Source organism: Macrobrachium rosenbergii, chromosome 53, assembly GCF_040412425.1.
Source record: "Macrobrachium rosenbergii isolate ZJJX-2024 chromosome 53, ASM4041242v1, whole genome shotgun sequence".
NCBI classification, from domain to species: domain Eukaryota; kingdom Metazoa; phylum Arthropoda; class Malacostraca; order Decapoda; family Palaemonidae; genus Macrobrachium; species Macrobrachium rosenbergii.
The window spans coordinates 33,536,967-33,554,451 of NC_089793.1; the positions used below are offsets into that span (position 1 = coordinate 33,536,967).

At 35.3% G+C, this 17,485-nt stretch overlaps 1 protein-coding gene and 1 long non-coding RNA gene across 2 annotated transcripts in view; both read left to right on the forward strand.

Annotated features, from left to right (window-relative positions):
* Nucleotides 1–8,428: 8,428 nt before the first annotated feature.
* LOC136834109 (uncharacterized) lies at nt 8,429–9,684 on the forward strand. The gene is made up of 3 exons (XM_067096366.1): nt 8,429–8,445; nt 9,054–9,088; nt 9,170–9,684. Exons 1-3 carry the CDS (start codon nt 8,429–8,431, stop codon nt 9,682–9,684), a joined length of 567 nt encoding a protein of 188 aa, XP_066952467.1.
* A 1,164-nt stretch (nt 9,685–10,848) lies between these two features.
* The window catches only part of LOC136834405 (uncharacterized), a 533,585-nt gene continuing 526,948 nt past the window's right edge, over nt 10,849–17,485 (forward strand). Inside the window, exon 1 of the long non-coding RNA XR_010851786.1 lies at nt 10,849–10,929. This is a non-coding gene — a long non-coding RNA (uncharacterized lncRNA). The remainder of the gene's footprint in view (nt 10,930–17,485) is intronic.

The following is a 17,485-nucleotide window of genomic DNA, read 5'->3' on the forward strand; positions in this document are numbered from 1 at the left end:
TGTGTAACCAAGAAAAATACAGAAATGATCCACTGACACAAAGACTGAGTTATACTTTACTTATTTAGATAATAGACAGCTAAAAGGAAATCGTAGAGAGGGACCAGATATTGAATATAAAAGTGATGTGGGTAGGGAGGTGCAGAGATACGTAGGACGCAGCCAATAACTTTCATACTAACCCTATCACGCTCATTAGACTTTATAGAAGATATCCCCCTACGAGGTAGATGTCCTACAGATCACCTCAGGATCTCCTGTTTTTATTTCATTAGGTAGTACATTATAACCGTTTGTTTGCATGAAGTTGAACTACAAATTCGTTTGACAAGGAAATTAGTAAATGGTTTGACAAACGTTCCTGGTAAATGATGTGCTGTGTTATAATTTAACAACAGGGTAGTAGAATTTGCATGTATAAAGTTTAAGTAATTATTTGAATAAAAAAATGTTTGTTCTAGTTTGCTGGAGTGACCAAGAACTTCTTTTACTTGGAGAGAGAAAGAGAGAGAGAGAGAGAGAGAGAGAGAGAGAGAGAGAGAGAGAGAGAGAGAGAGAGAGAGAGAGAGAGAGAAAAGGGGGGTGTAGGGCTTTGTGGTTGGTGGCGGCAGTTTTGTTCTGGGGGAGAAGTAAACTTTCTGATCAGTTAATTTTGTATAACCAACAACAATACGCAAGAGTTTTAAAATATGTATATCCCGTGAGCAGTATTCTTACTTTTATTCTGTAGTTTACTTAGTTTTATGCTATAACGCTGCTTCCTGGATATTCTCGTTGGATTCTGAAACGTTTATGTGTTGAGATAAGTCCTCTCATCAAAAGACAGTGACGGCGTATCTGTATGATTGAAAATATATGTATACTGTATATATTATATTTAAATACATTTATCAATATATATGTATATATGTATAAATTTATGTATATACGTATATATTTATACATATGTATATATTTGTGTATATGATATTCAAATATATATATATATATATATATATATTATATATATATATATATATATATATATATATATATACATATAGAATATATATTTATATATGTATATATATAAAGTATATATTTGTATATTTATATTATATATATGTTTATATAAATGTTTGTGTATATATATATATGTGTATATATACGTATATATATTATATAAAACATACTCCTCCATAAAACCCAAACTCTTTTTTGATTGGCCGAGATTGATTTAACTGCCCAAATCTGGTTATTTGACGTGCATTTACATTTATTCGGATTTAAGGACCAAACCTACTTAAACGAACGGTTAATTAAATGCTTAACATGATATAAATATGTATTTCTCTATTGGTTGTCAGATATGGAATTTGAGCACCGAGTGAAAGCGCTTTCACTTCAAGAAAATAAAAACATTTGATTTGCTTTGAAAACTTAGTCTCTATGCAAACTGTTTTCCGTTGTTTTCGCGTTAGATTGTCCTAGACGTGCATCTTTATAATTACATAATTTCATCATCTTGTTATTAGCGGTAATAGTATATCAGTAATGACGGTAGTGGTATTATTGGTAATAATGACATTTGCAGTGGTGTGTGCTTTCATTACTACTTAACATTTGTGTTTGCACCTCGATGTTATTTGCATTCTTAGTGTGGATTTATGAAGAAGGTAGGAATAAGTATTAAGTATTAAGTGTTAAGTATATGAGGGTGCAGTACTTGAGCTAGCCAGTCTTGTTTGAATGCAAAAAACATGTGTCAACTCTTCGGATAGTTAATACTGAGAAAGCGAACACAGTTTATGATATCACTTCTACTAACACTGTGAGTTTGTGTGTTTGTGTATATACAGTATGTATATGTATATGCGAATACACAAATGTATATATAATTATGTGTAATGATATACCTATTACGGAAGGTGCTTGATATTTTATCGTTTTGCTGTTTAACGTTCTGAAAATTGTGTACTCTCATTTTCTGTGTAGGTTAAAAAATAATTAGGAAATCAGGCTTGGCGATGACATCTCGGTTCCAGAACCAAATAGTTTTTATTTTTTAACTAGAATTTCAGGTCTTGAGATCTGTTGTTCTCATAAGATACTATTTAGACGAAAATAATGTGCCCATTTGATTGTTTACAGTGCCTCTGAATAAATTTAACTGCCGGAGTAGAGATTTCATCTGTCAACAAGATTTTAACTGCAGCTTGTGATTTCCTGATTTCCAGGCCTGCTTAAGTAGTATTACTTTTAAGGTCGATGGGTAACTGTTCCCCGAATGCGATATTGAGGCGATAGGAAGTTCTGAGTAGGTCAGTCCTCTGAAGTTTTGAATGATAAAAGGGCCATGAATTTTGGAAGCGAAAAGGTGACATGTTTAAATTTAGTCAATTAATATCATGGATCTGTCCACAAAATTTCCGAGATTTCACTTTCCTGTGTAGCGTTGAAACTTGTGCCTCCTAATGCGCACAAAATCACAGTTAGCATTCAAAGTTTTTAAATGTTAGTCACTTTGGTTCTCATGCTGTCAGTGACACGTGTCTTGTACTGTACTACCGATAGAAGGACCTGAAGTATATAAGCGAGTGAGAGATAGACAGACTAACCGTCTTTAATAATTGCAGCCAGTTGAGAGAGTTGTTGGTCCCAGAGGGATTTAGTCTTATGGTTCTCAGTAAGGCCCTGTGTCGGACGTTACTAGTTCTTTGCCCTTCTCTATCTTGACTGCAACCCACCACTGTCAACTAGCCTCACTTTACCCAATTCATTACTTAGGTCAACATTAACAATAGCCCAGGGAATTTTTTAGGAAACAGTATCGGCTTTCTTGATGGTGAGACGGGGTCGTTAAACATTGAGCCATTTGGACCAGCTGCTCACCTTAACTCGCCTTCTTATTTTAAGTAGAACTGTATTCTAATACCTGACTGGGAATTTGTGAATATTTCTGTTTAGACGGCAATATTTCAAAGATGAAAGTTCAGATGCGTCGTTTTTTTATTGTTGCGACAGAAATTCGGGTGTGACTAACTCGGGTACGCCGGTAGGACGTTGTAAATAGATAAAAATTCTATGACACTATATTTACAGTGATCATTACAGAGTATTTAGATTAGTTTTAACCAGCACCCACCATTTAAATTTTTTTGCTGTGTTTCATCAATATTCACATTGAACAGAGATGCGTTTGCATTAAGGGAATGACCTTCCTCCAACCCAACCCCCACCACCACCTCATGACCTCTTGTTCCTAACCTAATTTTCCAGTTACCTCGTCTCCTGACTTCTGGGAAGGCAAGGAAGCGTGGCATTCTTCGTTTTTCTCCGTTTTTTTCACATTTATCTTCCTTTCTAATCTGTTAATAGATTTTTGTGTCTTTGACGTTTTTCACTCTTGTCTTTTACAGTTTTCTCTTAAATATTGTGGATTAGGAGGGAGCGTAGTCACATCAGATGTCATTTGTTAATTAATTTTACAAGGCAAATCATTTTAATCTATTTCTTTCAGAATATCTGGCATACAGATAGCGGTGATTTTGTGTCAATGATTTTTAATCTAGCTTCTATTTTCTTCCTGAAATTTGAACTGATTCTTGTTTGTTGCATCTGTGACATTTAGCTGCTGTTACAGTGTTATGTTTTTTTTTTTTTCCTTGGATTTTCTTCAGTTAGCTTGCTTTTTCGGCTGACTTTCTTTAGCTTGAATGACAGTGCCTGCAGTTATATCAAGTTCCTTATTGTTGATAAAGATTTTTTTTTTTTTTTTTTTTTTTTTTTTGCGGCTTGCCGCTAATTTTCCGGAGACCAATAGTCTTAATAGTTGGGAAATAATGTTATGGAGCCTGCGTGTGGTCCGTTGATGCCCAGACCGTGTGGAATTGATTTATTGTATTTTATACACATCAAATCTTGAACTTTTTCTGATATGTATTTCACAGAAGTCAAGGGAGAGAGAGAAAGCTGTATAAGATTAATTTAGTATTTTGTTTTCATCAGAAATACCTGCTCATATATATATATATATATATATATATATATATATATATATATATATATATATATATATATATATATATATATATATATATACTGTATATATATATTTATACATGTATACATACATATGTATAGTATATATATATGTATATATATATATACTCTTATATGTAAAGAGAGAGAGAGAGAGAGAGAGAGAGAGAGAGAGAGAGAGAGAGAGAGAGAGAGAGTAAGTTTAACACAAAATTTATTTTTAATGAGTTAACTGTGTAATTCAATATTACAAGTGTCATGGGAATACATCTCTTGCTCATTGTCACAATCAGCTGACTTCGTCCCCACCAGTCATTTATTTTCAGTATTTGCATCTCCGTTCTTGGTGTGTCAATGTTACTTTCGCAATCATCCTCTCACTGTCACTCTTACCTGCGTTGGGTGTCAGAACTTCGAAAGAACACCTGAATTATCAAGTAAGTCGGAGGGATGCGATACATTGCTGGTATTGACGAATTGGAAGAAGGAAAGGGGTCTGGATTATTTCGGAGTGTGATTAACGTGGAAAAGATACTTAGAAAACTTTATTGGAACAAAATTGTTTATTTTTCGGAAGGTTAAGGCATTGGAATGCTGGTTGGTTTTTCTCAACTGGTATACAATATTATTCTCCCCTTCCATGTTTCTTTCGCACTTTACTGTACAAATGTATCCTTCAGTACTCATTGTTGACTTTGATGGTAACAGGCTTCTTGCAATTACCTCACCACGAGATCTCTCTCGTCAGATTTTATAGACTAGTTTCCATTTAGCTTTATTTAATCTCATTTTTTTTTCTAGTTCACATTAACAGGTGATTGACTTTTAGAGGCTTTACTCTTACATATGGTTGGACTTTTTTAATCCCGAAGCTGATGGATTTTTAAAAACTAACCTCTTTAAATTCCGAAGCTCGCCCTTTGTAAGTTTCTGACATCTTTAAATCCGAAGCCCAGATTGTGTCAATTCCTGATCCAGCATTCTTTATTGTGGCTAGAAAATTTATTGGAATGTTCCTGTATATTACAGTGCTTTGAAGTAAAAGACGTTATCAGGTCATATTTTAAACTATGAGCACCAAATTTTTATTTCAGTATCGCCTTGCATAATAAATCTGTCCTGGTAAAAACGTTCTGAATATTGTTTGCTTTGATGAGTTATCAACAGAGGTGTTCCAACTTTTAATTGCTTATCGATATTATATGGCGTGCTTTACAAAGTAAGAATTATTTGCTTTAAGTCCTCTGTGACCCAAGGTGTTGCTTGGGATGAGTTACAGATACCGGTAGCTAAAATAGTCTTTGTTTAGCACGGCTGTTTCCTCACGATGAACTTTAAATAACTTTTCCATTTGGGAACTCGGCAACTTCTCGTTTTAATATCCTTAGCTTAGTTGGTGCAAGTCTTTATTCTGCTATTTTTTTTTCTTAGTCTGGTAGTCACAGATGCCATTTGACGGGCTTTGGCCTTGCAACCAACATTCTCACTTTGGCTTGTATTATAGCCAATATATAACACCCTTCCATAGACATAGAATTTGACTTTCCTTGCTGTTTTATTTGCTTATTTTATTAGGTTCTTTTGTATTCTTAGTTAACTTAATTATTTTCCCCACATGGACATTTTGTAGTAAGCAATCTTGCTGGTTAATGGCACAGCTCGTTTTTTTTTTCCTTTATATGGCTCCTCATCAGAACAACGGCGTAATGTATCTCCTGCTATTTGATATCATTGCACATATTAAATGTGAAACTGCAAGTTATGGGCATTGATGAAATATGCCTCATTTGTCACTTATTCTTAATGGGTATCTGCTGCGATTTAACGTAATGATTATTTTAAATGGTTGGTGAATCACCTATTTTGTAATGTTTAAATTCATGTTCTTAGTAGCCAGTGAAATAGTGTTTTATTAAACAATTTAAAGCTCCAATTATGTACATTCATTGTGAATAATTTAACCAGTTCCATTTTGAGTTATCTATCTTCCTGCATCTGCTCTTTTGATATAAAGAAACTATTGTCTCTAAAAATATGGATTTCATCTTGATCATTTTCACTTGTATTTCAGATTCAGGGGACATTTGTTCATGAGCGGCTGTGTGTGCAGTTATACAGAACTTATTTTTACCTAGTGCAAGTGTTTGTGATTTCAAGCCGCCATCAATTATTTTGATTTAGTGCTCCATTTTCCACAGCTCGCACTGAACAACAGCGCACTTATTGAGCTTCTTTGATGATGGAGATAAGGTGAGTGCATATGCCACGCTGCAGTTGTTATTTAAGTGGATTTTTCTGACACCAGCTGTGGATAATTTCAACTGCCTCATTGGAGATGGATGATGCCCATATGATTACTGGCTAAATTTCGGATTGTCTCAGCATTCTTTGATTACTTAATTACGGGCTACTGTTAACAAGTATTGAATGCATTCTTATTTTATGGATAAATTTATTGCCGTTGAACTGCTAAAATGAAATTGCTATTGTGTTTAGCTTATTGCATTTTTTTTTAGTAATAAGGCTAACCAGCTGATTCGCTTACAATCTAATAACTAGATCGATTTCAGTTAGATTTTGTGATGAATGGGAATGAAATCGTGTCTTTGGGTGAATTTTGCTAAGGTTTCAAGTACTTCAGTGCATATTGATGTCATGAGTTTCTTCCTTTTTAAGATACTCAGCCTTTGTTTGTAGTTCTTAGCATTTTTCAGAGATACAGTGCACAAACCTCGGAAATATGTTAAATTGAAGGACCTAACTCAGCGTGTGTAGCTGTGGAAATGAACATTTTACCTTTTAATTAATCATTCCATTTTCCATATGGTAAGCAGCAGATAGCATGTTAGGGAACAGAAGCTATGTAATTAACATGAGGTACCTTGAATCATTTATAAGGATATTTATTAGAATGATGGAGAAATCCTCGGCTTAACTTCGCGTTGAAAAAAAGTACAGGAACATGTTAAACTTGATTGCCTGGCAAGGAAGGTATAGGTAATATTGCAACTGATGTTAATATGATAAACAGGTAGAAGGAACTTCGGTACTGATTAAAATATCTGTACCAGTTATTGGAGATATTATTGGGGCCCTTTAGGCTTTTAACATCACCTGTTTCCTCTTTTCCCAATTGATTTGAGTGTTTCTGGACTGTTTGCTTCTGTGCTATACATATGTTTGTTTTATGCCTTAGAGTGACCACATCACTGTGAAACCTCGAGCCTCTGTAACGTGCTGGGCTTCCAATTGCAGTTGAGAAGTCTACGTTTTGTGTACTGCATTTACTATTTTCTCTGTTATAGAAAATTTTTTTAATAAACCTTCTCAATGGTGAATGTTGATAACTCTTATTGTTTATGACTGTTATGTTTGTAAAATGGTATGAGAGTTACCTTTAGTACAGTAAATGCACACCTCTCACTGCAAACCTTTTGAATGTCTTCTCTCGGAACTAGGTATAATTTTAAAAGTTAAAATACTAGAGTCAATAAGAGGAAAGGTTTGCTAATTTTCATATTCAGTGCGGTATGAAAGCTGCATAGATTTTTGAAATTACATTAGTGTATGAGAACCATGAAAGGAATGTTTATGTATGTTTCATGACGTGCTCTTGCTTGCCTTGTAAGTAATTAATTTTAGGAAGTTGACTTTTATTTTGTAAAACTTTGTATTTTAAATGAGTATCCTTTAATATGTTTATCTTTGCGTGAAATACCCACTACAGTTATATTACTAGTGTAATCCCTATGAAGAAAATAACAAAAATTGCAAGACAATTCTAATTGATCATACATGTAACATGATCATGATGAAGTATATCCTCTCTATAGCTAATATTTTATTTTTCCGCAGATCGTGTCTCCAAAAGGCAAGTCATTTTGTACCACTCTGCTATTGGAGCTGTGATGCCGGTCATTGTTTACTTAAGATTAAAAGTTTGATGTGAGAAATAAGCAAATTTTTGCAGTTAAGTTTCAAGTACAAATTTAGGAATAATAATCTGAGTCACACGTGAAGCTAGACGTCTTAGAAGTAGGTAGTAGAAAAAATTGTAGTGTTTGAACAGCGATATAAAATTGGTATGAAACTGGTTATAACACATGAACATGTAACATGGTACTAAAGTACTATTGGTCTGACAATGGTAGTGTTGTCTAGGTTGATGAAGTAACATGGTACTAAAGTATCATTGGTCTGACATTGGTGGTATTGTCTAGGTTGACGAAGTAACATGGTACTAAAGTACCATTGGTCTGACATTGGTGTTGTCTAGGTTGACGAAGAAACATGGTACTAAAGTACCATTGGTCTTATATTGGTGGTGTTGTCAAGGTTGATGAAGTAACATGGTACTAAAGTACCATTGGTTTGAAATTGGTGGTGTTGCCTGGGTTAATACCATGCCATGAAGCCTCACAAAAGGTGAGGGTAATGGTGTTGCCAAGCATTCAGTATTTGTGTTTTATTGTTACATTGTTTATGAAAATGCATAACGACTTTTATATTGTGAATTGTGTTTTGAATGTATCGTAGAATTCAAGTATATGTATATCTAGCATCTTGGTGACTCAGAAAATGTAAACCTTCTTACTCCTTAATAGCAAGTGGTACAAAGTGAAGGTTATCCAGACTGATCAAGACTGATGCTCCTTAAAAATTCAAGACATTCGTTTATGAAAACCTTGAACAGACAAAGTCAAGTTCTTTTGCAAGTATATTGATGCTTTGAGTAAGCATTTCTAATCCATTACATTTATAGGTAAAGTTACTGTTAAAATATTAAAAGTCGTTTTGCTCATCAATTTCGATAAAACTAGTAATAAAGTACTACCTGGACTCGTATCTACCCTTAATTAATTTTTTGTTTTTTAAAATGAAAACAAATAACGTGAATTCAGAGTACCCTTCTCACTACATTACAGACAGTTTAATGTAAAGTAATATTTTGATTTATTTATTTATAGTAGTCAAGTCAAGTCTTATACAATATGACCAGATCTACTAAAAATCAGTCTGATAATTCTGGACAGCCTTAGATTCTTCGGCATCGATGAGGGCACACAAGGTATGTGATTTTGTTTCCAGATATTCTAATCTTCCTTTATTTCAGCATTAACATTCAGGTACGTCACTTGACCTTACATAGAGACATCAAGCCATTCTAACCAACCAAGAGACTTCAAGCCATCTGACCTACCAAGAGACATCAAGCCATCTGACCTACCAAGAGACATCAATCCATCTGACCTACCAAGAGACTTAAAGCCAACTGACTTATCAAGAGACATCAAACCATCTGACCTACCAAGAGACATCAAGCCATCTGACCTACCAAGAGACTTCAAGCCCTCTGGCCTACCAAGAGACATCAAGCCATTTGACCTACCGAGAGATTTCAGTCCATCTGACCTACCAAGAGACATCAAGCCATTTGATCTACCAAGAGACTTCAAGCCATCTGATCTACCAAGAGACATCAAGCCACCTGACCTACCAAGAGACTTCAAGCCATTAGACCTACTAAGAGACATCAAGCCAAACCTACCAAAAGACTTCAAGCCATCTAACCTACCAACACATCAAGCCGCTGACCAACCAAGAAGCATAAAGCCACTTGACTTTCCAAGAAGATCCGAAATTATCGTTTTTGAAGATTTGTAAAATTTATTTTCTATTATTTAGTCTCCGAAGACGTTTTTCGGGAGCGTGTTTCTGGACCGAATAGAAGAAATGCTCGTAAAAATCGCCGGGAGATCGATTTCCAAAACTGTGTACATTGGTTTTGGTAAATTGTTTGTCAGTCTTCTAGGAGATTATTTTGAACCAAGTACTCCTCCTTGAAACCATATTCTACGACCTAAACATACTACAGATTTAAAATCATAATTCGAGTTGTAAGTCTGGTGGGTCCCACTTGGAAGTCTATTTAGGTATCTTGAACATGAACTGAGCAATTCCTTGCAAGCTCTCTACAAGGGTACTCTGAGACCAGTAGTTCTTGGTGTTTACCTGTTAAGGGTGTTCAAGTATTGGTCAGTTCATCTTTGATATGCCTCATTGGGTTCCCTAGTCGGGCTCTCAGGAAGACAACTCTGGTTAAATAGTTTAGGATCTGTGGCATGTTTATGTTGGAGAATTAAGTCTCTAGGACAGCTGCCTGGACGCAAATGATTTCCCTTATGAGGCTGACTGACAAACAAATGTTTACTCATATTAATAGTTTTCATTGTTTGTTCTTGCAGATGCTGAGCTCTTCCGTGTTGAGCAGTTGGCTTCACTGCGAGGTAAATGCCAACAAAGACCATTCCAATATTTGCATACTAATCGGTTTTTCTAGTGTGTCTTTCAGGTAATGTCTTATTCATCAAGTGACGAGTATTTGAATTCACGCGACAAGTAGAAGGCTTCACCGTGAATATTGTGACATGACGTATTCTTTTCATTATGCATGTAGTAATAGCTATGATAATTCTGTTTATCATGGTTTATGTACAGTATATATATGTATATATATACAGTATATATATATATATATATATATATATATATATATATATATACACATACATAAATATATATATATATATATATATATATTATATATATATATATATATATATATATATATATATATATATATATATATATATATATATATATATGTTTTGTCTATTTCTATATCTGTCTTAGTCCATTGTGTAATATGTAATTCCTTATGGTTTCGACATCAGTCTTCCTGCATATACTGAAATGTGAAACTCAAATGCATCACAGTGTTGGTACTTTGTGTAGTATTATTCTCGAATTATAAATTAAGGTAAAATTTTTTATTTCAGCTTTTAAATCGACACACGGGTCTTTTTGTGCATTTTGAAGAGAATTAGCAGTTCCACAATCAGTTAAAAGGTAAGTGGTCCTGAAGTCTACAGACGTAGCTGTGAATAGGATCATTATTACATTGAACGTGAGACTTAATGGTATTTTCCATGTAGTTGAATGCTAGAATGAGTACAGTCTAACTTATTCCAATGGTTAAGAGTGTAAGGTATATGCAGAAATGCAGAGGATTATTAACGTTCTATGATTTCACGTTCTAGATTTCCAGGAATGTTAAGAAGAGAACTTAACTAATATTGATGTGGTAATCGAGTTACTTGGGGTTTATAAGCATTTCAAAAGGATCCCATTTATCTGTAGTTAGATGAACCAGCAAATTATTTAGCCCGTATTTGCTTCGACATGATTAAAAATTATTGCATGATCTCTTCATACTCTCCTCTAAGTCAGCTAATTACCTCGATTAGGAATCATGTTTCGGTTTTTCCTTTGTTAGTTGATTGATTAATTGCTGTAAACAAAAGTAACGCTAATACATTTTAGGAAAGATAGGAACGTAACGTTTTGTGGAGAGGGGACCCCTAGGACGGAATGGATTGCTCAGCCTTTATCCAGATGCTCCAGGTTTAAGAAGGCGAACCCTTGTGCATTCTTACCACAGAATCTGGAATCCTAGTTTAATGATAAATCTACAAAATTAAGAATTTCATGAAAGTTATGAGATAAAATTATGAAAGCTTTTATCGAGTAACGTTAGTTGTCAAACTCGTGTACTCGACCACGTTTACTTAAAACCTGGAATTAAGTAATTATTGGATAGGACTCCTTTATGTTGACAAGCTCTTGTATTACTAAATATGAGAAATCTTAGAAAAGGAAAGATATTTGGAAGTTTGCGAAACGGCAGGCTTTTCCAAATATCTTTCCTTTTCTAGAAGATTTCTCATATTTAACAATACAAGACTTGCCAACACTATAAATATATATATATATATATATATATATATATATATATATATATATATATATATATATATATATATATATCAAAGTGAATATTTGTATGTATTTTTGTAGAAATCCGAACCGCCTGACTGATCTCGACAAAATTTGACACGTGGCCATCATTTGACACAACTTAGATAATAGAATAGGTTTCAAACCCGTATCCCCGCTTCCCTCCCCTCCCCTGTGTAACTTATGTGTGGTAAATAAACTCTAGGGGTTTATCATACTTCTAGACCACAGAAAAATATCATTGGAAATGCTTTTCTTTCCTGTGATTATTAATTCTGTATCAAAGGTTTACACAATGACATAGGTTTAGTAGGGATGTGTTTTTGGGTTTAGTGAGGATGTATTTTAGTTTGCAGGGGTGCGTTAAGGTTTAGTGTGGGGATGTGTTTAGGTTTAGTAGGGGCTGTATTTAGGTTTAGTGGGGGTGTATTTAGATTTGGTGTGGGGTGTGTTTAGCGTTAGCAGGGAGCGTGTGTTTAAGTTTAGAGGGTGGATTTAGGTTTAGTGAGGGGTGTGTTTAGGTTTAGTGGGGGAATTGTGCTAGGTGTAGTGGGGGTGAGAGTGGGGCTGAGGTTAGGTACAGTTGGGGTGCGTTTAGGTTTAGTGAGGGGTGTGTTTAGGTTTTGTGGGTGGTGTGTGTTTAGGTTTAGTGGGGGTGTGTTTAGGTTTTGTGGGTGGTGTGTGTTTAGGTTTAGTGGGGGGTGTGTTTAGTTTAGCAGAGGGTGCATTTCGGTTTTAGGGGTGTTTATGTTTAGTGGAGGATGTGTTTAGATTTGGTGGGAGGGGTGTGTGGGTTTAGTGGTGGATGTGTTTAAGTTAAGTGGGGTTGTATTTTGGTTTAGTAGGGTGAGTTTAGATTTAGTGTGAGGGGGGTGTGTTTGGGTTTAGTGGGGGTGTGTTTAGGTTAATGGGAGTGTGATTAGGTTTAGTGGGGGTATTTCAGTTTAGTAGGATGTGTGTTTAGGTTTAATGGGGGTGTGTTTTGATTTAGGAGGTGTTTAGGTTTAGTGGGGGTGAGTTTAGATATGGTGGGGATGTGTGTGTTTAGGTTTAGTGGGGGTGAGTTTAGGTACAGTGGGGGTGCATTTATGTTTAGTGAGGGGTGTGTTTAGGTTTTGTGGGTGGTGTGTGTTTAGGTTTAGTGAGGAGTGTGTTTAGGTTCAGTGGAGAGTGCATTTAGGTTTAATAGGAGGGGCGTTTATGTTTAGTGGAGAGTGTGTTTAGGTTTGGTGGGAGGGGTGTTTGGGTTTAGTGGTGGAGGTGTTTAGGTTTATAGGGGGTGTGTTTTGTTTAGTGGGGGTGTGTTTAGGTTTAATATGGGATGTATTTAGGTTTAAAGGGGGTGTGTTTCGATTCAGAGGATGTTTAGGTTTAGTGGGGGTGTGTTTAGGTTTAATTGGGGGTGTGTTTCGGTATAGCGGGGGTGCATTTAGTGTTAGTGGGTGGTGTGTGTTTACGTTTAGTGGGGGTGTGTTTAGGTTTGGTGGGAGGGGTGTTTAGGTTTAGTGGATGGTGTGTTCTGGTTTAGTGGGGTATGTTTAGGTTTAGTGGGGCGATGGGATGTGTTTAGGTTTAGTGGGGGTATGGGATGTGTTTAGGTTTAATGGGGGTATGGGATGTGTTTAGGTTTAGTGGGGGTGTATTTTGGTTTATTAGGTGTGTGCTTAGGTTTAGAGGGGGTGTTTCAGTTAAGGGGGTTGTTTTAGATTTAGTGGGTGTTGTTTCGGTTTAGTGGTGACATGTTAATTGTTAATCAAAACCACACCACATATTACTTCCTTTCTAAGGTAAAATGATCGAGTGTCATTCTGAGCATTCCTGGGCAATGCCAGGTTGGTCAGCTAGTATATACAGGGTGTCACAAGTTTATGCAAATATTTTGTGAAATGAAACAAAAAGTCATTCTGAGCAGAAAATGTTTTGTGAACATGTGCATTTTAAGGCTTCGTTTATTAGGGGGGTTAATTTTTAAAATAACCGTTATAATTAAACGGGCAAGTAAGATGGCGCGTACGGAATGTTGGAGTAGTCACGGATAGAGGGGGGAGGGGGGATGGAGTTTATCGGTTCACTTGTTACTCTAAACAGTTTCACTTTGCCACCGATATAAGAGAGCATGTCTGGGTTATAAGTCTCAAATTAATTTTGAGAGTAAGAACCTGGAGACAGTGCCTTATCGTTCCAGTAATGTGGAATATGTAGATATGATGATATTTATGGGTTTTACAAAGGTTACATTTCTAGATTACACGCCTGTGAATTCCGCTGTTATAAAAAAAAGGGAAATCGGTAAGGAAAAGAAAAGCAAGCCTAATGGAATCTCCGCTCCATCAAAGATAGGCCTATTCACAGCACACCGATCGAAGATTTAAAATGTATTATCAAAAATCTCTCATTCTCCTTCAGAAGTATTCATCACACACCAGTCAAAGGAAAAATCTCACCTATGAAAACGCTCTCGTCTCTGTCAGATGAAAAAGAATGGGAATGTTATGGAAAATTCACTATCTTCATTCTTTCCTGTCAAAGTTAGCCTATTTATACTGTAAGTGAAAGAGGTAAAAAGTTGACATAGTTCAAAGTGCAGTATCCTCCCTTCCCGCATTCCCTTGTCATCATGATTACCACCACTATCACTCATTCAGCATAGGCGTAGGCCTAGTTCTAACTCTTGATTCAACAGTTCCATGTGAGGTGGCAGGGAGAGAACGTGCTAGAATTCACCAATCACAAATAAATGTTGCCAAGCAACATTTATACTACTTTCTTGATGCGTAAAGCTATTCATTGAAATTAATTACATGAAAGTCAGTTGATAGGTGATTTACTAGTTGAAGGGACTGTAATGTTACATTTTTCAATAACCCTCAAGAGAAAAATCACAATTAAAAGGCTAGCAATCTAGTCGCCTATTGCGCTTCATCAACCCTTCCCCCCATATCACGGACTACTCACTCCGACATCCAATATGCGCCATCTTACTTACCGTTTAATAATAATGGTTATTTTAAAAATACACCTCACTGACAAATGAAGCCTTAAAATGTATATATTTATAGAACATTTTCTGCTCAGATTGACTTTTTCTTTCACTTCCCAAAATATTTGCATAAACTTGTGGTACACCCTGCATATATATATATATATATATATATATATATATATATATATATATATATATATATATATATATATATATATATATATATATATATATATATATATATATATATATATATATATACACACACATACACACACACACACAAATACCAAATGCAAATACAGTTAGGAACGTACACAACACTGAAATAGTTAACCAATAATAAGCAACTGAACTATATAGGCTATAGTGTTGAATTTCACCCTGACACAGAAAACCAGAATAAAGTTCTGATAATTATCCAAAAGTTTCAGTTTTATCTCTGAAAATTTTCGCGGCTAGAAGGTATATGAACAGAATTTACGTTAGACGTCGCGGCTAGAAGGTATATGAACAGAATTTACGTTAGACGTTTGTTAAACATGTAAAATAGTAAATATGTATATATATATATATATTACACATCTATATATATGTATATATATATACAGACATATATATATATATACATTTTTAACATCTACATATGTATATATATACAGACATATGTATATACTGTATATGTATGTATATATGTATGTATGTGTAAGTGTAATTATGACGTGACGTAAATGTTATTCACGCAATTGTATATTATTATTCTCTAGGTAAAATGGAAACTTCATAACTGTTAAAAAATTATTCTAGTTTTCTGTGTCAGGTGAAATATTACTTCCATAATTTATTCATAGTAAATTTAATGCGTGATTATTCCAGCACGATAAATAAATAATTTTAATAATTGGCTGAGGGAGGAAGAAGTGGGCAATGCATCATAGGGTGCGAGTTCCCTGCCCAAGCAATTTGCAGTGTATTACTGTGCTTGCTTTATTCAGTCCGGCCATCATTGTATTATGGCCAGAATGTCGGCATACGACATTCAGCTACCACTGCAACAATTTCGTTCCCTTGAATGTTTATGAGATCTTCAGTCTCACTTCGGTAAAAAATGTTGTGGGCAATTTAGGAGTTATTACCAAAATTTGTAACTACCGAAAAACGGAGATTTTGCAGTCTTAAATGTATAACTAACACGTGTTAAATGATTGTATTTTGGGGTTTGAATTTTTTCGCCTGTTGTAATTCTGATGCATCACATTTCCCATTATTAGTTTGACGCTTTTTCTAGGTAGCCTATCAGCCCTTTGTTGGCGACTCGGTTGAGCTTCAGACTGTCACTCGATGGGCCGGAGTTCAATTCCCGCGGCCGGCTGATGAAGAGTTAGAGGAATATATTTATGGTGATAGAAATTCATTTCTCGCTATAATGTGGTTCGGATTCCACAATAAACTGTAGGTCCCGTTGCTAAGTAACCAATTGGTTCTTAGCCACGTAAAATAAGTGTAATCCTTCGGGCCAGCCCTAGGAGAGCTAGCTGTTAATCAGCTCAGTGGTCTGGTAAAACTAAGGTATACTTAGGTAGCCTATCATGATGATACCTCAGCATCCCAGAGTACGGAGGTTGTCTCCTTGTATTTTGTAATGACGCTGCCTTCTTTTTCATTCATTTTGAGATTTCTTAGACCCACTGCCTCAGAAACTATAACTTTCGTTATAATGTAAAAAACAAACAACTGGCTTCTTGTGCATTACTCTTATGGAGTTTCTGGATGCTGTTGTTGGCCACAAGAAGTTAGAATTATTGCTTATATTTCATCAGCAATGCTGACAGGGTTTTGAATAATCCTCTTACACCCTTGTAGTTGGAGATAAAATTTATAGTGCTAAGATCCACGAATGATTACGGGCTGAAGCAAGTTCTCGTAATTTGTGTCCCAGGATATTATTGCTGTTTTATCAGTCAGACAAAAGAAAGCCAAAATAAAATCCAAATGGTTCAGTGAGACTTATTTCAGAAAATTTAAGCACAGGACAAATAATGGATATCACAGACCAAATTAATGTGTGAAATAGCGAATTATAGCTCTAGGCAGCCAGTACCATTTCAGGTTCTGACTCACGCTGTGTTCAAAGTAAAGATTTTGACTGTACAAGATAACTGTACGAGGCAGCTGCATTTGTGCATGAAAAGTACCACCACCCAGAGTTTAATTCATAACCAGACGGTGTACTGATACGAATACTATGTGGATTCCAAGAATAAGCTTGGTAAAAGTGAGAGAGAGAGAGAGAGAGAGAGAGAGAGAGAGAGTTGGCTAAGAATAAACAATACATTAACCAAAGTTAAAAATAAACAAGATAAGAGGATGACACGAAAAATCTAGGCCAGCTTTGAATATTTTGTATAGGCTATCCATGTACGATAGAAATCGGCCACCAAACTATACAGGTTTTTCCAAAAATGTTTGGATTGCATATTACTTACAGGAAAAATATTCTTACAGGATTTAAAAGGCATTCTATAAAAATGTTGCCTTTATTGTGCAGTGCTACGGAAATATATGTAGATAAGAGAAAATAAACTCCTATGAGAGAATCATGCTAATATGGTGACGCATGCCATT

What these genes read in the sequence shown, in the direction of transcription:
- LOC136834109 (XM_067096366.1), top strand. An exon ending in CATCGATGAGGGCACACAAG is followed by an intron (nt 9,089 to 9,169) that starts GTATGTGATTTT and finishes GACCTTACATAG; the next exon opens with AGACATCAAGCCATTCTAAC.